This window comes from Lagenorhynchus albirostris, chromosome 10 (genome assembly GCF_949774975.1).
Source record: "Lagenorhynchus albirostris chromosome 10, mLagAlb1.1, whole genome shotgun sequence".
NCBI lineage: Eukaryota > Metazoa > Chordata > Mammalia > Artiodactyla > Delphinidae > Lagenorhynchus > Lagenorhynchus albirostris.
In genome coordinates this window covers 69,146,183-69,173,042 of record NC_083104.1, presented here as the reverse complement: position 1 = coordinate 69,173,042, position 26,860 = coordinate 69,146,183, and the positions used below count along the sequence as shown (strand labels likewise).

The 26,860-nt window shown below is 38.1% G+C and overlaps 1 protein-coding gene across 1 annotated transcript in view; it reads left to right on the top strand.

Moving 5' to 3' along the window:
- KIF6 (kinesin family member 6) overlaps window positions 1-26,860 on the top strand; it is a 388,295-nt gene that overhangs the window by 93,493 nt on the left and 267,942 nt on the right. The window contains exon 6 of the mRNA XM_060162791.1: window positions 23,582-23,711. Within this exon, the coding sequence (XP_060018774.1) occupies window positions 23,582-23,711 (130 nt within the window). The remainder of the gene's footprint in view (window positions 1-23,581; window positions 23,712-26,860) is intronic.

Below are 26,860 nucleotides of genomic sequence, written 5' to 3'. Positions count from 1 at the left end.
TATGCCAGGACTATGGCCTGTTTACTTCATATATATTCAGTAGTATAAAATTCCAAAACAACTCAAGAGCTGCATAGTCTTTTGGTGTGGGGATAATGGGATTTGACTGGTATTGAGTCTGCTAGTTTTCTGAGGGTTTTAGAGGATTTGCCTTTCATTAAGGTAGAAAGCAATTCTTTATAATGGGGTGTGACTTTTGCTGTACCTGGATTGGATTAAGCGTACGCACTGTTAATCTGGTTTCACACACTTTTGAACTGGGACAAGCTCTAACTCTGAAATCCTATGAGTTAGGCTGACTGGCGTTATTTGTTGTGAGCTGGAATGTCCCAAGCACTCTGAATACCATCCAAAAGCAGTAGGCAAAATGTCTGTTGACCTTGGTCCTCTCCTGCAGTCATCGATTTGAGGGGCAATGACAATATACGCATTTGATTCCTTCCACATTCTTAAACTTGGCTTAACCATGTAAAATGGAATTCAAGGTCATTTTGATATTGTACAATAATAGCCTCAGTAACAGGTTCCTTACCACTGAGCAACACAGCTTCCCCCAAATCACATGATGGATGCTCTTGTTTTTCTCACATGTACTCTGCCTTTTCTGTGTCTTCTTCTCTTATATTCTAATGAGTTCTACCTCTCTGCCCTTGCAGAAGCATATGCCTATTGACTACCTGTAGACTTTGTATACATGCTGTCAGGGCACCAAGCTAAAGTCAGTCACTTTTTGCAATTATCGCTCTAGTCATTTGGCAATGAGTTTTTAGATACAAGACCAAAGCATGATCTGTGAAAGAAAAAATACATAAGTAGAATTCATTAAAATTCAAAACATCTGCTCTCTGAAAGACACTGTCAATAGACTAAAAAGACAAACCAGAGACTTAGAGAAAATATTTCCAAACACATATCTGATAAAGGACTTGTATCCAAAACATTCAAAGAACTCTTAAAACTCAACAATAAGAAAACAACTCAATTAAGAAATGAGAAAAAGATCTGAAGAGACACCTCACTGAAGAAGATATGTAGATGATAAATAATTATATGAAAGATGCTCAACATCTTCTGTCGTTAAAGAATTGTAGTTAAAACAGAAGATACCACTACACACCTTTTAAAAATTTTAAACTGGCAATACCAAATGCTAACAAGAAGGCAGAACAACTGGAACTCTCATTCATTGCTGGTGGGAATGCAAAATGGTACAGCCACTTTGGAAGACAGTTTCCAATTTCTAACAAAACTAAGTATAGTCTTACCATATCATCTAGCAGTCATACTCCTAGGTATTTAACTGAGCTGAAAATTTATAACAGCACAAAAACCTACCCACAAATGGATATGCCAGCCTTATTGATAATTGCCAAAAAACCAAAAGCAACCAATATATCCCTCAATAGGCAAATAGAAAACAAACCGTGGTACATCCATGCAGTGGAATATTATTTGGCAATAAAAAGAAATGAGCTATTAAACCACAGAAAGACATGGAGGAACCTTAAATGCATATTGCTAAGTGCAAAAGCCAGCATGAAAAATCTATACACTGTACAATTCCAACTGTATGACATTCTGGAAAAGGCAGAACTATTGAAACAGTAAAATATCAGTGGTCGCCAGTGATTGAGGAGGGTTTCCAGGGATAGAGGGATGAATAGGTGAAGCACAGAGGATTTGGGGGCAGTGAAACTATTATATATGATACTGTAATGGTGGGCACATAACTTCATGCATTTGTCAAAACCCATAGAATTTACAACACAGAGTGAACCCTGATGTAAACTATGGATCTTTAAGTTTAATAAAACAGCAATTACAAAAAGGAATGAACTATTGATACACTTAACAACTTGGATGAATCTCCAGGGAACTATGCTGAGTGTAAAAAGCCAATCCCCAAAGGTAATAGGCTTTGTGATTTCAATTTTGTAATATTCATTAAATGGCAGAATTAGAGAAGTAGATCACAGGTTAGTGGTTGACAGGAGCTAGGGAGGGAAGCGGGAATGGTTATATGAGTCCAGTGATGGATCCTTGTAGTGAAGGACTCTGCTGTATCCCGACTGTGGCTGCGGATACACACAACTATCAAAATGCGTAGAACTAAAGCACATACACACACATGAGCATAAGCAAAACTGGGACATCTGAACTAAATCAGTGGATTGTATCGATGCCAATGTCCTTGTTGGGATATTTTAATATCGTTTTACAAGATGTTACCATTGGGAAAAACCAGGTAATGGGTACATGGGATCTCTCTGCATTATTTCTTACAGCTGCATGTAAATCTACAATTATCACAAAAAATAATTTTAATTTAAAACAGTAAGTGGCTATATTTTTATCTATAGACATATATATGCATATACACACGTGTGTGTTAAAGATATTCTGCATTTAGTAATTTAAATGAAAACAGAACGTCTGCTTTTGAAAGCTCATTATGTCATATGCTATAAAGGGAATATAGTTAGAATCTAAGTATGTCTCATGAAGTAAAACAGTATAACTACTGGTCTTAACCATAGGGAAAATAGTCACCTTACTTTAGTATAATTTTAGTATTCCTAAATAGGGATGCATATTCCATTTAAGGTTCCAAAGACAGTCATGGTTATTACTGTTAAAAAAAAAGTCAGTAAAGTCTAGTGTTCAGTATCGAAATCTTGCCTGTGTTGTGATTTTTAAATAATTTGTCATCAAAGGAGAAAAAGTTGACAGATGTTAAATTTAATTCACCATATTTCTAATACCTACTGGATATAAAACACTGCTAAGTGCCACAGGAGTTACAGAAGTGTCTGGCTTACAGCCTAGTCATGTGGAATCACTCATGTATTTAGCAAACATTTATTGAGGTCCAACTTGGTTCCACACACTATGCTAGGCACTGAGCTTACTAACATAGTCTTTGCCTTCCTGGAACTCATAGCACAGTGGATAAAAATAGTACAGTGGAATATGAAAATCATAAGAGAGGTGCAAAGAATGACAAGGACTTAAAGGAGAAAGAAATCACATCAGCTCAAGCAAACAGAAAAGGACTCATAGAGGAGATGGCGTGTGAAATAGCCCTTGAGGGAAGGGCTAGGACTTGGAGCAGTGAAGTGTGGCATTCACGTGGAAACAAAGGTAGGGAAGTTGCAAAGCATAGAGCTTGTTCTGTGACAGTTAATAAATCTGTTCAGCAGGAACCCAGTAAGGGAGCAGGTGAGAACATTAAGATTGGAAAGGTATGAAAGCAAGGATTTGGCAGACAAGATCTAGCCATTGGAGATTTTTATTCCAGGGCACAGCATGACTGGAACTACCTTTCAGGAAGAAAGATCAGTCAGTAGTGTACCGGACAGGAATGAGATGGATGGAGGTCAGAGTGAGCCCAGAGCATTATGGGAAGTTATTAGGACCATACACGTGGCAGTGGGAGTAAGGAGGGGCAAAATTGGAAGATGTTATAATCCGGTGGCTCTAAATTTAACTACGTGTAAGAAGCACCTGGAATGACTGTTAAAAATGCAGATTCCTGGCCTCCACCTCCAGAAGGTTCAATTATGTTTGAATAAGCATCCCAGGTGCTTCTAGCACAGATGGTCTGCCTTAATCCCTTCACTCATCCACCTGGGGAAAGTTTTTTTTAGAGGTACCAGGGAAGACCTCTCATTTAAGGAAGTGGGTATCATTGTTACAGAGTCTAAGCTCGTACTGCTCGCCAATAATTGCGAGACGAGTTATTGGGGCAAGGAATGATGACTTTATTCAGAAAGCCGGCAAACCGAGAAGATAGTGGGCTCATGCCCCAAAGAACCATCCTGCCTGAGTTAGAGTTCAGCCTCCTTTTATACTAAAAGGGGAGGGAGTAAAGTCCAACACTTCCTGATTCCCATCAGCCTCCGGAGGAGATGCGTTAATTTCTTCCTCCCTGCAGTCATTCATGGGTGGGTCTGGTCAGGATGTTTCCTGTGAGCTAAACAAAGGTATTTTAGCTTAATGCTCATTACCTGGGAAGCAGGGTTCCCGGAGATGGGCCATTATGCATACTTTAAGCTTATAGGCAACATCCCTTTAGTGATTAACTTGTAGTAGAATACAAAAGCTTCTTCCCTATTACTTCATAATACATGTTTTATAGATGACTAAACTAAGGTTCACATAGATTGTGTGATATTTCCCCCAAATTCTGTGTCTGCTAAGAGATAGGATATCAACCTCTGTCAGTCAAACATTAGAGCTGGGGGTGATGGTGCTCTTGCCGGGAGGATCCGTTTTTATCCTGGTTTTCCATCTGAGCTCTGAGCCGACTGTGGTTTCTGGGCTTCTTCAGGCCCTGGGAGCCTCTTGTGTGAGCCAAAGCTTTGAGTCCAGTGCAGCTCTGTCTGTTGTGTGTCAGACACTCTGCAAGGCTGAGAGTATCTGTTCCTGACCTCAAAGGGCTCTCATCTAGTAGAACAGACTCATATACTGATCATTTTCATCTTACATAGTAAGTGACAAGATGCCTTGGGTTCTCTGAGGACACAGATTTCAACCTGGGGTTCAGAGAAGACTAGAGGAAAACTCTGCCACATTATAGTCTCCAACCTCACCTGGGCCCTCAGCCTGCTAAGCAATATCTTCATGTTCCCAGAACTTTTTCTCTCACGCCTCACAATAATTATGTCAAACGTATGTCTCTGTAGTCGAGAACTACCTGTCCCAGTGCTCTCCGATGCTGATTGTATCCTTACCTCAGAGAATATGGAAGTTGTCAGACATGAATTCCCTCAACTTCCTGCCTTCCTCCCTTTTTCCCTATCACCTATGTTCCTCTCATCTCAGGAAACTCTGTCCTTTTGAAAGCCAGTCCTTCCACTTATGCTCTGGGCACTCCTTGTATCAGTACCAAATATGTTTTGTTTGGTCTACACATTTTATGTTTAAAATTTTTGAAGTTACTGCCTTTAGACGAAACATGCATCCTTCAATTCTTATACCTACCTACTGCATTACACTTTTCATTTGTGTCATTTTTCTGGCCCCAGTTAGCATTTGAGATTTCTGGGCCTGTAAGCACAGATCTCAAAGTTAAAACTAAACTCCAGCCTTTTCTTCAACTGAGTCAATTACTGACACAGCTGGGAAGCAACCTCTCGAGAAGCTGGAGGTGCTGTCCTGCAGGATTATCTGAACAAGTGACCAGTGACCAGTGATGGTCAGTCATACCCTGTGTGACGAATTGGCCAGGGACTATGTTCTTGGAAAACATAGAACATCGCAAATGACCATGGTAGAGGAAAAGAGAACTTCTCCAGCCTGAAAGTGACACACTTCTACCCAAAGCCTGTCCCACTAGAGTAATAACAAGGGGAAAGCTGTTTCCTCTACTCTGAATGGCCAATTGAAAAGAGATCATTCTCAATATCAGAAATGTCTTAGGTAGGAGGCTGTCTTAGTCAGTGTGGCTACCATAACAAGATACCATAGCCTGGGTGGCTTAAAGAGCAGATGCTTATTTACCACAGTTTTGGAGTCTGGGAAGCCCAAGATTAAGGTGCTGGCAGATTTGATTCCTGATGAAAGCTTTCTTCCTAGCTTGCAGGATGGCTGTCTTCTCTCTGTGTTCTCTCATGGTGGAAAGAGAGAGAGAGAGAGAGAAAACCTTTGCTTCTCAAAGATTCATCTCCGAATACCATCACATTGGGGATTAGGCTTCGACATATGTATTTTCTGTGGGGCAGGTGGTGGTGTAGGGGGCACAAACATTCAGTTCATACAGAGGTGTTAGCTTTCACCATCCATTGCCTAATATGTGATGACTAAAAGGATGGGAGAAACAGCTGCAGTATTTTCCTTCATATATCTGGAATGAAAAAATATATCTGTGATTTCAGGGGTTTTAGTCACATGAGATTCATTAATGACATGAAAAACATTGTCACCTCAGTCTATTACATTTTCCTCGTGCTTTGTATATAAACAACTGCATACAATTTCTTTTCCTGAGATTAAGAGGCGAAATGCACTTTTAAAATTATGTATTGATATGGATTGGGGGATGTTTTTTAACTTACTGTCCAGTCCTTGTAATTGCTGTATGAATTATTTGATTTATGCTGATACTACACCATGTTTTCTTGAAATCTGTTCCGAATTTTGAGCATCGAAAGTAAAACCATAAGATTACCTAAAAGGGTTTTGCATAACTTAGGCTTGCCAGGTCACTTTATTCTGTCCTTAAGAAGAATACTCAAGGTTTGGAAACACCTGTAACTCTTACAGCTCAAGCAATAGAGAAAAAAAGCATTACAACCTTATGAGAGTGTCAGCATCCTATGTATGAAGTATTCACTATGCTACAAGAATTTCGGTGAGCTCTTTTGGGGCATTATAAAGAATTTAAACTGTATTCTTCATTTTACTAACCATTTAGTTGGAAAATGTAACATGCATATGAAACACCTCAGGAGACTTCCATAAAACACAACTTCTAAAGTGTCCAGCTAATGATGTCTGAAAATGCAAAAAAGGCAGGCAGATCATTTAGAGCTGCAGTAGTCTCATGAACGGAGCCCATATCAGCCAATAATTTTCTGTCACAGCTCACTTCAGTCCCTTCACACCAGTGTCTTTGCTCCCGTGACCCTCAGTGACTTCCTGATTTTACTGGCATATGCCAAGACCAGAGTTCTGACTGAGCCACAAGCTGGCAGTGCTGCCAAGGCAGGAGGAGTGCTGAGTCATGGTAGAGAGGCTGTATGTGGGGAAGAGCCTTGAGAATGAAATCTCAGTGAGTGAGGGGAAGAGGTTCCGTCATGTGGCTAGAGTGATCATCTGGACCAGGTGATAAGGGTCACAGGTAGCATATTAATCTCCCTGCTCTGAAACTTCCATAGCAGTTAGCCCACGTATCCGTGGCAGTTTAGCCAATTACACTGGACCTTGTGTTTTCAGATTGAGTTCTAGGATAGTCGGAGACATTTTACAAAATGAAAGCTGGTGATTATGAACCAGAGGTCAGACTGATGCTCTTCAGGCTGGCTGACCACCTATTATCTTCCAGTACATATCTAACTCAATTGAAGAAGCAAGCCCTAGGAATAACCCAGGTGGAAGAAATAATGGCAAAATAGATCTCTTTTTTGATAGCGAAAAAAGGCGAAGTACTCAGGAAATGTTCAGAGACTTTGTGAAGACAATAGTACAGTTTGGAGTGACAAATAAAAGAAGGCTTGAAGGTAAATGGAGAGCTATTAGGAATGAGAAATGTGAACACTTTAAAGAGGTTAGTTCTTCCCATATTGATGTAGAACTTCAATGAAATTCCAAGCAAAACCTGAAAGGCTTTAGAAAATAGATAGAATTCCAGAGTTTATCTGAAAGGATAAACAACCAAGAAGAGCAAAGAAGTGTTTGAAAAATAGAGAAATGAGGGAGTACTGGTGACACCATATACTGAAATTCGGTAAAAACTCTAATAATGAAATCACGTTATACTCCTTCAAAATTAAACAGATAAACCAGAATCAGATCCTATAAACATGTTATTATTTAATGTAGATAGAGGGAAGACTTATTCAGTCAATGATATTGAACATTTTTGTTAGTGAATTAACTGCCAACTCTGGGTAACAGCAGTTCAGTTTACAGCGGCTTAATCAAATAGTCCGTTCCTTTCCCCCCAACCACTGGACACGGTAAGAATTCTGGAGATCGCAGCCAGGGCTGCATTCTTAGCAGGTGGCTTCGGTCCTCTGCAAAACGCCTGCATTATGTTCCACATCACATCCACATTCCTGGAAGGAAAAAGGCAAAAGTCATGTGCTGCCTGAGGCTGCCCCTTTAACAGTCTTCCCTGAAGCTCTACCTATTGATTTCCACTAACTTATGACTGATCAGAATTATGTCACATGGCCACTGTAGTTGCAAGGGAGTCAGGGAAATTCTAGTATTTTAAAATAACTCCCTGAACAAAATCAGAGCCTAATAGGGAGAAAGGGACATCAGATCCCATATAGGCAACCTGCACTGTGAGCCACAATTAGTTATTTGGGGGAAAAATCCATGTATATCCCCCATTTCCTTCCCTGCACCTGTATCCGAAAATAGTAAAAGGAAGATAGCATCATTAATATTAAAGGATATAATAACATGTATACATTTATAATTCTACCACAAATCTGCAAAATATACATAAGAAAATTAAGGAATTATATCGTTATCATTGTCTTTGTGATGAGACTCTGTTTTAAAAATTTATTTTACTTTAAAAATTTTTGAACTTTGTCACAAGAAGATGTATTACTTTTATACTTGGAAAAATAATAAAATTTATGTTAAAATGAAAATAAACAAAAGTAAATAAACTTGTAAAATGCAATAGTGGAAACTTAGAGGTGTATAAAGCTATTTACTTGGCAGAGGAAGTGCTGTGTCTTTCCAAAATTACAAATCCATTGCCTTGAGATCTATTTATCCCTATAATTTCCCCACATGTGGAAAATTTGAGCACATAATCTGTCATACTGAAACTATAAAATCTGAACTAGAAAGCAAGTATTAGTGAAAATGGGAGGAAAATGATTTTCTTTGAAAAAAAAAGTTGGTAGCACTGAAGAAGATAAATTTTAGTGTATGGGCTTTGTAATTCCGTATGAAATTAAGCCAAACAAGACATTTCATTAAACGATGCATTATTTGTGAGCCTGAAGCACCAAAAGGAATGTGATGGCTGAAGCAAAGGGTATTAGTGTTAGAGGGAGGATAACAAGCATAGTTTTTTATGTTAAATGTTTACATCTGGAAAATCATGCTAATGGTGGTTGCCTGTAGGCAATAGATAAGTCAATGATAAGCCATGGTTACATACATTAGATTTGGAAGCCATTTGTCTGTTGGCGGTTACAAAGTGATATTGATTTGGGGTGGGAGAAGTTTGGTTAATTTAATATAATACAGAAAGATGATCCTATCAATTTATTAGCAAACTAAAATTCTATCATATATGGCAATAATTTTGAGAAAAAAGAAGATATAAATGAAAGTATGTTTCACATAGATGCTAAATCTTAGTGAAATAATTAAATGACAGTAACCAATAAATTAATAAATATAACCACCTGTGAGAAAAGTGTTGCTTCTCCTACACATTAATTGTGCCTAGTCTGGTTCTGTCTTTACCTGTAATGGATAATTCTCATTTTGGTTTTGCATTTCTGTAGCAGCTTCCAGTTCTCTTTTTTTCTTTCTTTTTTGCGGTATGTGGGCCTCTCACTGTTGCAGCCTCTCCGGTTGCGGAGCACAGGCTCCGGATGTGCAGGCTCAGCGGCCATGGCTCACAGGCCCAGCTGCTCCGCGGCATGTGGGATCTTCCCGGACCAGGGCATGAACCCGTGTCCCTGCATCGGGAGGTGGACTCTCAACCACTGCGCCACCAGGGAAGCCCCTAGTTCTCTTTCTTGAGTTCTTTTGGTGATACCTCTTTTCATAGCATATGAAAGCCTAAGCACAATAAGAAGCAGAAACCTTTTGAAAGTATGAAGATGTTGCCACAGTGACATTGGGCATCCTTGAATCATGTAGGATATATTACATTAAATGAATCATTTCAATTTTGCACCTTTTCAGACAGGCAATAAATCATATACAGGTTGCCAGCACCTCTGAAATGGCAGACTTTAGGTGGTAGAAATACCGTTGGGTGTTGATTAAGTTCTTTGGGAAATCAAAAGACCAGAGTTCAAGTCTAATAATATGATTATTAGAAATAATAATGGGGAGATTTGTTCAAGATGGTGGAGTAGAAGGACATGCTTTCACTCCCTCTTTCGAGAACACCGGAATCACAACTAAATGCTGAATAATCATCAACAGGAAGACACTGGAACTCACCAAAAAAGATACCCCACATCCAAAGACAAAGGAGAAGCCAAAATGAGATGGTAGGAGGGGCACTATCACAATAAAATCAAATCCCATAACTGCTGGGTGGATGACTCACCAACTGGAGAACACTTATACCACAGAAGCCCACCCACTGGAGTGTAGGTTCTGAGCCACATGTCAGTCTTCCCAACCTGGGGGTCTGGCAATGGGAGGAGGAATTCCTAGAGAATCAGACTTTGAAGGCTAGTGGGATTTGATTACAGGACTTCAACAGGACTGGGGGAAACAGAGACTCCAGTCTTGAAGGGCACACACAAAGTAATGTGCACATCGGGACCCAAGGGAAGGAGCAGTGACCCCATAGGAGACTGAACCAGACCTACCTGTTAGTGTTGGAGGGTCTCCTGCAGAGGCGGGGGGAAGCTGTGGCTCACCAAGGGACAAGGACACTGGCAGCAGAATTTCTGGGAAGTACTCCTTGGTGTGAGCCCTCCCAGAGTCCGACTTCAGCCCCACCAAAGAGCCTGGGTAGGCTCCAGTGTTGGGTTGCCTCAGGCCAAACAACCAACAGGGAGGGAACCCAGCCCCACCCATTAGCAGTCAAGCGGATTAAAGTTTTACTGAGCTCTGCCCACCAGAGCAACAGTCAGCTCTACCCACCACCAGTCCCACCCATCAGGAAACTTCCACAAGCCTCTTAGATAGCCTCATCCACCACAGGGCAGAGAGCAGAAGCAAGAAGAACTACAATTCTGCAGCCTGTGGAACGAAAACCACATTCACAGAAAGATAGACAAGATGAAAAGGCAGAGGGCTATGTACCAGATGAAGGAACAAGATAAAACCCCAGAAAAACAACTAAATGGAGATAGGCAATCTTCCAGAAAAACAATTCACAATAATGATAGTGAAGATGATCCAGGACCTTGGAAAAAGAATGGAGGCAAAGATTGACAAGATGCAAGAAATGTTTAACAAAGACCTAGAAGAATTAAAGAACAAACAGAGATGAACAATACAATAACTGAAATGAAAACTACACTAGAACGAATCATTAGCAGAATAACTGAGGCAGAAGAATGGTTAAGTGACCTGATAGACAGAATGGTAGAATTCACTGCTGAGGAAAAAAATAAAGAAAAAAGAATGAAAAGAAATGAAGACAGCCTAGGAGAACTCTGGGACAACATTAAATGCAACAACATTCACATTATAGGGGTCCCAGAAGGAGAAGAGAGAGAGAAAGGACCAGAGAAAATATTTGAAGAGATTATAGTTGAAAACTTCCCTAACATGGGAAAGGAAATAGCCACCCAAGTCCAGGAAGTGCAGAGAGTCCCATACAGGATAAACCCAAGGAGAAACACGCCGATACACGTAGTAATCAAGTTGACAAAAATTAAAGACAAAGAAAAATTATTGAAAGCAGCAAGGGAAAAATGACAACTAGCATACAAGGGAACTCCAATAAGGTTAACAGCTGATTTCTCAGCAGAAACTCTACAACCCAGAAGGGAGTGGCATGACATACTTAAAGTGATGAAAGGGAAGAACCTACAACCAAGATTACTCTACCCAGCAAGGATTTCATTCAGATTTGATGGAGAAATTAAAAGCTTTACAGACAAGCAAAAGCTAAGAGAATTCAGCACCATCAAACCAGCTGTACCACAAATGCTAAAGGAACTTCTGTAATTGGGAAACACAAGAGAAGAAAAGGACCTACAAAAAAAACCCCCAAACAATTAAGAAAATGGTCATAGGAACATACATATCGATAATTACCTTAAACGTGAATGGATTAAATGCTCCAACCAAAAGACACAGGCTTACTGAATGGCTACAAAAACAAGACCCATATATATGCTGTCTACAAGAGACCCATTTCAGACCTAGGGACATATACAGGCTGAAAGTGAGGGGATGGAAAAAGATATCCCATGCCAATGGAAATCAAAAGAAAGCTGGAGTAGCAGTACTCATATCAGATAAAATAGACTTTAAAATAAAGAATGTTACAAGAGATAAGGAAGGACACTATGTAATGATCAAGGGATCAACCCAAGAAGAAGATATAAAAATTATAAATATATATGCACCCAACATAGGAACACCTCAATACGTAGGACAACTGCTAACAGCTGTAAAAGAGGAAATCGACAGTAACACAGTAATAGTGGGGGACTTTAACACCTCAGTTACACAAATGGACAGATCATCCAGACACAAAAGTAATAAGGAAACACAAGCTTTAAATAACACAATAGACCAGCCAGATTTATTTGATATTTATAGGACATTCCATCCAAAAACAGCAGATTACACGTTCTTCGCAAGTGCACACAAAACATTCTCCAGGATAGATCACATCTTGGGTCACAAATCAAGCCTCAGTAAGTTTAAGAAAATTGAAATCATATCAAGCATCTTTTCCAACCACAACACTATGAGATTAGAAATCAATTACAGGGAAAAAACGTAAAAAAAAACACATGGAGGCTAAACAATACGTTACTAAATAACCAAGAGATCACTGAAGAAATCAAAGAGGAAATCAAAAACTACCTAGAAACAAATGACAATGAAAACACGATGATCAAAAACCTATGGAATGCAGCAAAAGCAGTTCTAAGAGGGAAATTTATAGCTATACAAGCCTACCTCAAGAAACAAGAAAAATCTCAAAGAAACAATCTAATGTTACACCTAAAGAAACTAGAGAAAGAAGAACAAACAAAACCCAAAGTTAGTAGAAGGAAAGAAATCAAACATCAGAGAGAAACAAATGAAATGGAAACAAAGAAAACAACAGCAAAGATCAATAAAGCTAAAAGCTGGTTTCTTGAGAAGATAAACAAAATTGATAAAGCATTAGCCAGACTCATCAAGAAAAAGAGGGAGAGGACTCAAATCAATAAAATTAGAAATGAAAAAGGAGAACTTACAACAGACATGGCAGAAATACAAAGCATCCTAAGAGAGTACAACAAGCAACTTTATGCCAATAAAATGGACAACCTGGAAGAAATGGACAAATTCGTAGAAAAGTATAACCTTCCAAGACTGAACCAGGAAGAAATAGAAAATATGAACAGACCAATCATAAGCACTGAAATTGAAACTGTGATTAAAAATCTTCCAACAAACAAAAGTCCAGGACCAGATGGCTTCACAGGTGAATTCTCTCAAACATTTACAGAAGAGCTAACACTCATCCTTCTCAAACTCTTCCAAAAAAATTGTGGAGGAAGGAACATTCCCAAACTCATTCTATGAGGCCACCATCACCCTGATACCAAAACCAGACAAAGATACTACAAAAAAAGAAAATTACAGACCAATATCACTGATGAATATAGAGGCAAAATCCTCAATAAAATACTAGCAAACAGAATCCAACAACACATTAAAAGGATTATACACTATGATCAAGTGGGATTTATCCCAGAGATGCAAGGATTCTTCAATATACACAAATCAATCAATGTGATACACCATATTAACAAATTGAAGAATAAAAACCATATGATCATCTCAATAGATGCAGAAAAAGCTTTTGACATAATTCAACACCCATTTATGATAAAAACTCTCCAGAAAGTGGGCATAGAGGGAACCTAATTCAACATAATAAAGGCCATATACGACAAACCCACAGCAAACATCATTCTCAATGGTGAAAAACTGAAAGCATTTCCTCTAAGATCAGGTACAAGACAAGGATGTCCACTCTCACCACTATTATTCAACATAGTTTTGGAAGCCCTAGCCACAGCAATCAGAGAAGAAAATGAAATAGAAGAAATCCAAATTGGAAAAGAAAAAGTAAAACTGTCAGTGTTTGCAGATAACATGATACTATACATAGAGAATCCTAAAAATGCCACCAGAAAACTACTATACCTAATCAATGAATTTGGTAAAGTTGCAGGATACAAAATGAATGCACAGAAATCTCTTGCAGTTCTATACACGAATGATGAAAAATCTGAAAGAGAAATTAAGGAACCACTCCCATTTACCATTGCAACAAAAAGAATAAAATACCTAGGAATAAACCTACCTAAGGAGACAAAAGACCTGTATACAGAAAACTATAAGACACTGATGAATGAAATTAAAGATGATACAAACAAATGAAGAGATATACCATGTTCTTGGATTGGAAGAATCAAAATTGTGAAAAGGAGTATACTACCCAAAGCAATCTACAGATTCAGTGCAATCCCTATCAAACTACCAATGGCATTGTTTACAGAAGTAGAACAAAAAATCTTAAAATTTGCATGGAGACACAGAAAACCCCAAATAGCCAAAGCAGTCTTGAGTGAAAAAAACGGAGCAGGGGGAATCAGACTCCCTGACTTCAGACTATATTACAAAGCTACAGTAATCAAGACAATATGGTACTGGCACAAAAACAGAAATATAGATCAATGGAACAGGATAGAAAGCCCAGAGATAAACCCATGCACCTATGGTCAACTAATCTATGACAAAAGAGGCAGTGGTATACAATGGAGAAAAGACAGTCTCTTCAATAAGTGGTGCTGGGAAAGCTGGACAGCTACATGTAAAAGTATGAAATTAGAACACTCCCTAACACCATACAGAAAAATAAACTCATAATGGATTAGAGACATAAATGTAAGACCAGACACTGTAAAACTCTTAGAGGAAAACATAGGAAGAACACTCTTTGACATAAATCACAGCAAGATATATTTTGATCCACCTCCTAGAATAATGGAAATAAAAACAAAAATAAACAAATGGGACCTAATGAAACTTAAAAGCTTTTGCACAGCAAAGGAAACCATAAACAACACGAAAAGAGAACCCTGAGAATGGGAGAAAATATTTGCAAATGAATCATCGGTCAAAGCATTAATCTCCAAAACATACAAGCAGCTCATGCAGCTCAATATCAAAAAAACACACAACCCAATGCAAAAACGGGTAGAAGACCTAAATAGACATTTCTCCAAAGAAGACATACAGATTGCCAACAAACACATGAAAGGATACTCAACATCACTAATCATTACAGAAATGCAAATCAAAACTACAATGAGGTATCACCTCACACCAGTCAGAATGGCCATCGTCGGAAAATCTACAAACAATTAATGCTGGAGAAGGTGTGGAGAAAAGGGAACCCTCTTGCACTGTTGGTGGGAATGTAAATTGATACAGCCACTATGGAGAACAGTATGGAGGTTCCCTAAAGAACTAAAAATAGAATTACCATATGACCCAGCAATCCCACTACTGTGCATATACCCAGAGAAAACCATAATTCAAAGAGACACATGCACCCCAATGTTAATTGCTGCACTATTTACAATAGCCAGGTCGTGGATGCAACCTAAATGCCCATCGACAGATGAATGGATAAAGAAGCTGTGGTACATATATACAATGGAATATTACTCAGCCATAAAAAGAAATGAAATTGGGTCATTTGTAGAGACCTGGATGCATCTAGAGTGAAATAAGTCAGAAAGAGAAAAACAAATATTGTGTATTAACGCCTATATGTGGATCCTAGAAAATGGTACAGATGAACCAGTTTGCATAGCAGAAATTGAGACAGAGATGTAGAGAACCAACGTGTGGACACCAAGGGGGAAAAGCAGCGGGAGGTGGGGGTTGTGGTGTGATGAATTGGGAGACTGGGATTGACATGTATACTCTGATGCGTATAAAATGGATGACTAATAAGAAAAAATAAATAAATAATGAACATAAAAATAGAAATAATAATGGTAATATTTAGTAGAGGAATTTTACCAGTTGAAAAGAAAGAAGTTAATGTGGAAAACAAGACAAGAATTCATCACAACAAGCGCTCAGTATATTTTGCACCTTTGAGGATTAAGAGGTACAAACTACTACATACAAAATAAATAAGCTACAAGGATATATTGTACAGCACAGGGAATATAGCCAATATTTTATAATAACTTTAAATGGAGTATAACTATAAAGATAATGAATTGCTATTTTGTACACCTAAAACTACTATATTCTTGTAAATCAACTATACTTCAATTTAAAAAAAAGAATATTTTACAGCTTTCAGTTTGGACCTGTTTTTTTTTTTTTTTTTCATGATGAAGTATTTAGTTTTAGGTTCACAACAGAATTGAGAGGAAGGTACAGAGGTTTCCCATATACTCCCTACCCCCACACATGCATAACCTTTCCCATTTTCAACATCACTCACCAAAATGACACGTTTGTTACAAAGAATGGACGTACATTGACACATCAAAATCACCCAAAGTCCTAGGTTTCACTCTTGGTGTTGTACATTCCATAGGTTTGGACAAATGTATAATGACTTATATTCATCATGATAGTATACAGAGTATTTTCACTGACTTAAAATTCTCTGTGTTCTGCCTAGTCATCACTACCCCTACCTCCACCTTTGGTGACCACTGATCTTTTTATTATCTCCATAGTTTTGTCTTTTCCAGAATGTCATATAGTTGGAATCATACAGTATGTAGCTCTTTCAGACTGGCTTCTTTCACTTAGTAATATGCAGTTAAGTCTCCTTCATGTTTTTTCACGGCTTGATAGTTTATTTCTTTTTAGCACTGAATAATATTCCACTGTCTGTATGTACCAAAGTTTATCTATCCATTCACGTACTGAAGGACATCTCGGTTGCTTTCAAGTTTTTGGCAGTTATGAATAAAGCCTCGATAAATATCTGTGTATAGGTTTTTGTGTGAACGTAAGTTGTCAGCCTCTTTGGGTAAATATCAAGGACCATGAATGCTAGATGATATGGGAGGGATATATTTAGTTTTGTGAGAAACTACCAAACTGTAGTGACTGTACCATTTTTGCATTCCCATCAGCAATGAATGAGAGTTCTTGTTGCTCCACATCCCAGCATTTGATGTTGTCAATGTTCCAGATTTTGGCCATTCTAATAAGTGTGTAGGGGTAGCTCATTATTGTTTTAATTTCCATTTTCCTGATGACATATGACATGGATCATCTTTTCTTATGCTTATTTACCATCTGTATATCTTCTTTGAGATCCTGTTAAGGTTTTTGGCCCAGTTTTTAATTGGGTTATTTGTTTTCTTATTGTTGAGCTTTAAGAGTTCTTTGTATATTTTGGATAACAGTCCTTTGCCAGATGTGTCTTCTGAAAATGTTTTCTCCCAGTCTGTGGCTTATCTTCTAATTCTTTAGACATTGTCTATTAATTTTAATGAAGTCCAGCTTATCAATTATTTCCTTCATGGATCATGGCTTTGATGTCATATCCAAAAAGGCATCACCGCCCCCAGGGCCATCTAGGTTTTCTCCTATGTTATCTTCTAGGAGTTTTATAGTTTTGCATTTTATATTTAGGTCTGTGATCCATTTTGAGTTAATTTTTATGAGTGGTGCAAAGTCTGTGTCTAGATTCATTTTTTTTTGCATGTGGATGTCCAGTTATTCTAGAACCATTTGTTGAAGAGGCTGTCTTTGCTCCATTGTATCGCTTTGATTTCTTTGTGAAATATCAGCTGACTATAGTTATGTGAGTCTATTTCTGGACTCTGTGTTCCATTCCACTGATCAATTTATCTATGCTTTCATCAATACCACACTGTCTTGATTGCTGTGGCTTTATAGTAAGTCTTGAAGTTGGGTAGTGTTGGTCCTCCTACTTTGTTCTTCTCCTTCAATTTTGTTTTTGCTCTTGTGGGTCTTTTGCCTCTCCATATAAACATTAGAATAATTTTGTCAATATCCACAAAATAATGTGCTGGGATTTTGATTGGGATTGCATTGTATTTATAGATCAAGTTGGGAAGAACTGACATCTGGACAATATTGAGTCTCCTTCTCCATGAACTTGGAATATCTCACCATTTATTTAGTTCTTTGATTTCTTTCGTCAGAGTTTTGTAGTTTTCTCATATAGATATTGTGCATATTTTGTTAGACTTATATCTAAATACTTCATTTTTAGGTGCTAAGGTAGATGGTTTTGTGTTTTTAATTTCAAATTCCACTTGTTCATTGCTAGTATACAAAAAAGCAATTGACTTCTGTATATTAACTTTGTATCCTGCCGTGTTACTCTAATCACCTATTAGTTCCAGGAGTTCTTTGTCAGTTCTTTCAGGTTTTCTGCATAGATTGTCACATCATCTGTGAACAAAGACATCTTTATGTCTTTTTTCCCAGTCTGTATACCTTTTATTTCCTTTCTTGCATTACTGCATTAACAAGGACTTCCAGTATAATGTTGAAAAGGAGCGGTGAGAGGGGATATCTTTACCTTGTATCTGATCTTACTAAGAAAACTTTGAGTTTCTCACCATTAGCTCTCAAATTAGCTGTAGGTTTTTTTGTAGATAGTCTTTATCAAGTTGAGAAAGATCCCCTCTATTCCTAATTTACTGAGAGTTTTTATCATGAATTGGTATTGGTTTTTGTCAGATACTTGTTCAGCATCTATTAATATGATCATGTGATTTTTCTTTTTCAGTCTGTTGATGTGATGGATTATATTGACTGATGTTTGAATGTTGAACCAGCCTTGTATACCTGAGATAATCCCACTTGGTCATGGTATATAATTATTTTTCTACATTGTTGGATTTGATCTGCTAATACTTTACTGAGGATTTTTGCATCTATGTTCATGAGAGATATAGTCTAGAGTTTTCTTTTCGTTATGTCTTTGGTTTTGGTATAAGGGTAATGCTGTCCTCACAGAATGAGTTAGGAAGTATTTCCTCTGCTTCTCTCTCCTGAATGAGATTGTAGATAAGTGGTATAATCTCTTCTTTAAATATTTAGTAGAGAACCTGGTGTTTTTAGTGGGTTAAATGAAACAACTCAATCTAAAGTGTCATGTGATTGGCTATGTTTTTCATTATCAGTAAGAAGATATAATATTAGATAAAACAAGAAAGAAAAGATAGCTTCTTCAAGTTACTAGAAAGAGTTTTCAAAATACCTCAATAGTGATCTTGAGAAAAAGTATCCATTACTGTTAGCCCATTCTGTCTAGGTTAAGACCAACACAAAAATTTATTGCAGGTTCATAAAACTTTCTTTTTTGAAGTGATATGTTTCAACTATTATATTTTATAACAGAAGAAATCTTTTAGATTTTTAATCAATCTAAAGAAGAAGGGCTCCCCTTACATACTTCTAAAAATTTACATCTTCCCCCAAATCTACCCTGTAGAGAGTTTCTGAAAATGTGTTGGGGTGGGGGAAAAAAGGAAGTTGGAAAATGATGAATTAGGTAATATTCCCTTTTTGAAATGAATGGTGCAGCTCTGTTTACAATATGTGAGATTATTCAGTTATTTAGAAGAGCCTGATGGACACCCTTCCATTTTCATGAGGGCTGCCTGCTACTGATATTTTTCTAAGTCAAGGTAACTAGACTGAGCTACCTCTCATCTTTATGGTACCTTCATGCGATTATTAAAAGGCAACCCTGCCACCTGTTGAAAAATTGTTGTAATATGCTGGTTTTGTTGGAAGTCACTTTACTGCCCCCTGACAGACATAAGTCATAATCTACAGACTCATGTGAATTGCACCATCTTGAACAAGGTGCCGTTGTTCAGTGCCTGGCCTGCACCATCACACGGGGCACTCGCAAGTAGAAAAAAATAACAGAAATCACCATAGCAATATTTGTCTATAACATGAACATGAGAGACCAGATTCACTGTAGTAACTCCTGGAAAGTCCCTGTTCAGCAAGTTGGTGGTATTGGAATGTTGTGGAGATGGGATGTAGGGTGGGGAGGGTTCTTTCATTGATGGCTTCCATTATTGGGAACAAGAGCTTGGCCATTGCTCTTTATATGTCTTCCAGTCAGTTAGAAAGCCTGAAAATTCCAACTACTTAGCCAAATGGAAAAGAGTCTCTGTTTACAGAGAAAACACAAAGCTTGCTTCTTCTCCATCATTGAGTAGGCTGAGTATACTTAGCAGAACTTTTCCACTTAGGGGTCCAAGTTAAGGCTATCAGTGGCTTTTTGCTTGAAATCTAAACATTTTAGAAACATTTTGTAGAGAAAACTATTCACAGGCCCTTTCAAAGAGGAATCAAATAAATAGTTTGGGGGGTTTCCATCTTGGAATTAAGATGTTTATTTAAGAAACTCCAATAAAGCCCTCTTTCAAGCTATGAAAATTATAGTCAGAATCGAGTGGTAGACTGAGGATTCAGGAAATAGCTATTGATTTGTTAGAGAGCTGAGGGCATGGGGAGTGGCAGGGGGGTGGGGAAGGGCCAGGAAAGGAAGCAACTCGAAGAGAAACTTTTGCTAATGATTCTTATTTCCTCCAACTTTGAAAAGCTTTCCACCAGCAGCAGAGTTTAAAGCATTCTCCCTCCTAGATTAGTCGACCTAGTCAAGAGGTAGTACCCAGCTGAGGCTGCACTTCTCTGAGTAAAGGCATGAGAGTGGGTGGGAGTGACAAATTGGTTGGGAGGCTTAAGTGCAAAAGGGATTTTCAATGAGGGCAGGCAAGGCAATAAGGGAAGGTCCAAAGCCTCATGCCCAAGGGATTGGGCAGAAACCAGGAAAGAATCTGAGGAGAAGAACTGGCAAGAGAGACCCTGATGGGAGACAGTTGCACTGAAGAAGATTCCAGAAAGATGCCAGAGGTGGAGTCTTTTTATTAAAGCGTGCCCAACAGATGAGCCCAAAGCAGGGACAGAACCATGAAAGAAGCCAAAGTAAACTGGACACCAACCTGTCTTTTCATTTACTTTTCAAAACCTCCACAGGCAAGAAATCAGAAAGTAGTGAGGAAAACAGTATCAGAAAAGTGCCAGAGAAATGCATGGTGATGAGTTACAGGGTTACAAAAGACAGCTGAGAGTTCTATACAGAAAAACTGGAAGCACGTGCAAACTGTATTGTGATCAAAGTGACAAAGCTGGACGAGCACCCGGAAGTAAATATAGAAGTGTAATAGTTCTGAGGTAGGTCCATTGCAAATCAAAGGCTCTGAATGATTTAGAAGGAAAAAAGTAGCTTAGCCGAATGCTGCTGATGACATTTCACGCTTTCTACCTTATGCTTCTAACTATTCTTTGTAAATATAATCCTAAATCAGTGACCCATTTAGGTTGTCTAATAAATGAACACTTTTAGAGTTCCATACTTGCTTGTTTTCTGCATTCATTTCAGTGAAGTAATGGTGAGATTATTTATGATATATCATTTAGATTTTGTTTTGATTTAGCAACGATATAAACCCTATGGATGTTTAGGAATATCCATAATCCCCAGTTGAGCTGTAGTTATTGTTGTGGTTAATGGGTGGCTTAGTTTACCCATCAGCTGCATGGTCAGGGAAGTAGAAAAGAAACCTCCCATGGAAGGACAAGCTTTTTAAAATTCACAGGGACCTTGCCTATTAGTAGATATGGCCCAAAGTGACTTCAGCTCCAACCAGTAAAATGAGTAACTCTCCCCTTTGGGCTTGGGGTGGAGCTGGGTGGAGAGTAAAGATAAAGAAACCAGAAACCTCCTCCCCCTGTGTCCACCTTGTGTGGTTGTTAAAGATGAAGTCAATGGCTCTTAACCTTGGCTGCACGCTAGAATCACCTGGAACCTTTACAGATTCTGATACCCAGTCCACGCCCCAAAACAGTCAAATCTGAACCTCTTAGGAGAACACCTGGTACCGGTGTGTTGCTTTAAGTTCTGCAGGCTATTCCTGTGTGCAGCCAGGATTACAACTGGATTACAGAAGACAGTGCAGGTCCCTGGCATATTTTTGGTGCCCAGTGAGCGTGAGCATCCTCGTCTTTGAATTGTTTCCTGCTCCCCCACCTCTCCCTTTTCTGAACTTGCACAGGTTGGTTTTGTATCAGACTTGGTCTTGCAACATGTACCACAGGTGACTTTGCCTCAGAGTTGGAGAATTTGTTTTCTTCCTCCTGTTGAAACAGACAGAACTCTCTTCTTTTCTCACTTCTAATATACTGTCTCATCACTTATTTCATGCTTTCATCTTCCTTCCAATATTACTTAACTTCTTTTTACCTTTAAGACCTAGAATCTGTGGATTTAGGAAGAATTCTAACTTCTGTGTCCTTAGGGATTGAATTTAGGCAAACCTTCTCGAGCATATCAGAAGGATCAGGGTGGAAGCAAAGCTTAAGGAATAAAGGGGGTTCCTAAAAATGGAGCACAATTCATCTATTTCAGTTAAAAATGCCTTAATGTTTTCTAAGCATTTTTTAACTCAAGCATTTTTAATAAGCTCACTTATGAGTCTTGTTGAAAAATAAATAAAATATACTTGTTTTCATTTAGGGAAGAGATCTTTTTCCATCTTAGGTGGTATTGTTGAAGGAGACAAAAAGGAGTCCAAAACTTGGCAACAGGCTAGATTATTAGTGACATATTGGTCACAGAGGTGCTGGTAGAGCTACATTTTCTTCCTGCAGTTAGTATTTTAAGTGCCCACAAATTACATATGAAAGTCCAGATAACCTCCTTACAAAATGGAAGACTGAAAAATTATGGTCTTTGCAAAATCTTCATTTTTAAGGTTTTATAAATGTATTTTTGTCAATAGGCAAGTGACACATGTCCACTTGCTAGTTGTACTTTGAAGGGAGAAATAGTGCTAAACGATGCCAACCTTTATCTATTATCATCAGTTCCAAATGCTGTAAGCAAGTGCAGATATCTGGAGGTACACTTGCAACACTTGTGAATTACAGATTTCCTTTCTTCAACAATTTTTAAGAAAATCAAGAAAGCAAAACTCAAGAGGCGCAAGGGAACTCTCTTTAGTAACTTTATTGCTTGAATCTGTAGGCATTTGAAGCAAGACTGTGAGGAGTTTAGCCAAATTGTGTTCATTTGCAGAAAATCCTAAGAGGACTCTAAGGAGAGTACTGACAAGCCAACTCTCAAAACAGGGTTAGAATTCACCTGGGAGGAAGTGGTGTTGGCACCAGGATGCCCACTGAGGCAGTTGTAATAGATGAATGTAATTCCAGACCTAAGGCTCTTACTGTAAGGATTCAGTGGAAGGAAAAGTGATGTTGTAAATGAAAAAAAGTCAAGAAACACATCTGATGGACATAAAAATAATAATTATGAACTAAAATTTTATTACAAGACTTCTTGATTATTTTTAATTCACCTTGATAAGAAAACTAGACAAGGGAACAACTCCTAGAGGGATAACAGATGCCTCAGTTTTCATCATGTTTAAATTGATGAGCTAACCAGTTTGAAATGTCATGTAAATTGAAAATGGTATGAAATTGAACAAAAGGGAAAAATAAGAAGGAGAAAAATTTGTGCATTACCTATGTAAGAAACTGAATTATGACATAGAAAAATACTGTATAGCCAAGTTTCCTGATATAGGTAGAAGGTTAACTATTTGCATTTTTAATTCAATAAGAATATGTATTTTAAGTTGCTTTGGGGTTCTGATGATTACCAAGACAGATGGCTTTAAATCAGGAGCTTGTAATATACTTTTCAGCCCCAAAGCTATTTGGTAGTACTGTCAAGGGAATGTCAGTGTTTGATGCTAATCCAGTACTGTCTGGTGTCTTGTGTACTATTGGATTTTATAAATTCAAGACATCGTGCATACAGCTTTTAAAAAAGAAACCTGTAAGAAAGACTTGAAGTTCTTTTCATTCTCAAAGTGCCTTGTGTTGTTGCTTCCCATTTCCCTAGGAAAGTGACAGTATTGGAGGACCCTGATCAGAATATCCACCTGAAAAACTTGTCTCTTCATCAGGCAACCACAGAGGAAGAAGCTCTGAATCTGCTTTTCTTAGGAGACACCAACAGAATGATTGCAGAGGTAATAAGCATTTCTCTGCAAGCTGTTTTTTGCACATTATAAGATATAATAGAATTTTAGGGGCAGCAATGACTTTAAAAATAATTTCATCCCAATTTCATGTTAGGAGAAGGAAACCTAGATCCAGAGAATTGAGAAGATTCTCCCAAGGTCTTCCAGCTAGTTAATGAGCAGGGACAAAAATCTAGTCTTTTTTAGTTTTATATTTTTAAATTTTCTACAAATTGATTTGCAGCTAGTCAGTGACAACTCATCAAAAGTCTTAATTATAGGAATTTTTGCATAAGTTTTGAAACTTAAAATACATGGTTCATTCTTCCTAACCTCCAGTCATCCATGTATTGGCATATGTTTACCTATCCATGTATTTTCATGTATTCAGTGAATTAATATTTGTAAAGAATTTAGAATAATGCATGGAACATAGAAAGTGCTCTATGCATTTGCAGCTATTGTTGGCAGATCCAGGAACACTGCCATGGTATGTAGTATAAGTATGTCTCAGCGCGATATTGGGGATATACTTATACTAAAAACTATTTGTTGTTAATCTGACATTCAAACCTAACTGAGCACCTATATTTTACCTGGGAACCATATTCTAGAGCCAGGATTCTGGAGCCAACGCAGTCTTGGGCGCTAACCTCAACCAGTTACTGATTGGAGATGGAGGGTCACAAAGGTCTCATCCAGCGACACTGCAGTGAAAGGAATTAAGTGGTCTCGGTAGTGGTGGTGGTGATGTGGGAACAGTTCCCCAAGTGAACAGCTTACTGTGATCACGGGCACTTTCCTTTTTAAACCACCCTCCCCGGGTTCTGTGTTCTTCCTTGTCTCTGATGACAAACAATAGGTGAGGACAGTAAGCTGGGAGAAGTAGTCTGAGAAAGTCTCCCTCAAGTGACTTCTTTTCTGCCCCATTTTCACCCTCTGGAATGCACCACCTTAAATACAAGATAGATAAATGGAAAGAAAAGTAAGGTAGTGAAAGCATGGTGTTGACATCTGTTATTGTGTTGGGACCTTAGTTTTGTTGTTGTTGTTTTACTAGGTCCGCATCAGTACTCTTCAATAGACTAACTTAAATAAGTTGAGCTTAGGTGCCACATGTAATATGGATTTGAGGACCCTTAACTTATTATTTTTATTTAAAGAGAGCGGTACATAGTTTTTAATTTCAGAATATCTTCTTTTGTTTACAATGTTTTGCATTTGTGTATTGCTTCAACATTTTGTCCATGCTATCATCTGTGATGCTCTTCTCACAATAATTGAAGAGAAAGGAATAAAGGCAGATTAAGAATTAGGGAGTGTAATAATGAAAAATTTAACATGCCCCACTAAAAATCCTCCTCCATACACAGTTTAATAAACAGCAAACGGAGCGGGACAGACTAGAGATGGGTCCTGCCCACCAATGGAATATGAAAAAGGTAGATCCATTAATGCTGCTGGAAAACACGGGGAAGCTTGTCCCTGCCTCACTGCTGACCTTCTTCCTGAGGTGACGCATCCCTAGAGGACTCCAGGCCTCATCCTCACAATTACGTCCTCTCATCTTTAATGGGTCAGGGAGGGCTCCTGGCCCTGGTTCACTATGACCTCTATTAGCTAAAAACCTTGGCCATTTGCTATTTTAAAGGTACGCCTTAACTTTAGCCAACTGCATCTTTTCAGACTATTGTAAAGTCTTGAGGACCTTAAGCTTCCTTTGTACAAGCTTATCTATCATGTCTTATCACCTTACAAAGTTCCAAAAGTCTTTTTCCTATTATTTACTGTTGAGTGTTTAACAATAGTATAAATAGCTGAAACATGAAGAAGTCCAATTCTAACAATGTTGGTTATGCATTACTTTAAAAATGTATTCACTTTTTTCCTGTGTGAAGCCTGATATCTTTTAAACCAAATCTAATAGGTTTTGGATGTTTCTGTGCTTGGCTTTTATTTTTGTCTTTGGTAATAGCTACCATGTTATATCAAGAACCTGCTCAATAGAGTTGGCATTGTTGTAGATGCTTTATATATGTATATATTGTTTCTGATTCTTATTTTATAGATGGAAACTAAGGCTCAAAGAGTTAGACTACTTGCCCAAGGTCACACAACTAGTAGGTGGCAGAGCCAGTGTTCAGCTCCAAGTCCGACCGTTTCAGAAGCTTATGTTCTTTCCCTACACCACAGTTCACAAGTTCAATAATCAAATTGACATGTCAGAATTTTCAAGTGAGGATACATTTCTGAATTATTTAAAAAATATAGCAAGTATGTAGCACTTCAGTTTATCTCTTGAATTCATTGAAAGCAAATACATAAAAATATAAATGAAGAGTAACTGTCAATCCCTGGAAATACTTTATTATTCAGTCTCCAGAGAGGCATGTTTTAGATTACAACCAAGCTGTCAGAATATAATTTGTCAGCACAGAATGAGCTTACCAGGATAAAAAGAACACACTAATCATTTTTTTTAAAAGGTGAGGTTCCCAATTTCCCATTTACAAAGAGAAATCCAGAAGTTGGCATGGTAACCAGAAAACATTTGCAAAACAAAGTCTAAATATGGGGACCTAAAGTGGAGAGCTCTTCCCTTTTAAGTTCTCTACTTATAGCTAGCATTTTAAGGAAAAGTTATTAAAAATAGCTTTATCCTCTTCTTATTTTTAGAACTCACTCTTAAATAATTTCTGTAATCCTACCAATGTTTTGAATAAAACGTGATTATGTCCTTAGGGTAAATTTTTTCAAAAGTTGATTTGCTGTACCAGAGAGAATAAATATTGTGATAGCTGAACTGTGTGTGACCCAGTGTCAAAGCCCACCAGTAGCAAGTATAACTTGGTACTTTTTGTCTTATCATTGAAATGTTGCTCTCAATTAGTTACATCTAATTGAACAAGATATTCTGCATTTGATTGTTAGGCCCTGCACAGTCCCATTGCTGGAACTGTTTGTTCAGCCCTGACCACGGTCTAGAGCACTCTGTCCCCAAGTATGGCCCAAGGATAACTTGTATTAGGATACCCCATGGTAGTCAAAAGACAGTTTCCTGGATCCCATATCTGATGGATAGATTCAGAATCTGCCGTGGAGCCCAGGGATATGCATTTTAGCATTTTAAATGTGCTCAGTCTAAATTTGGGGGCAGT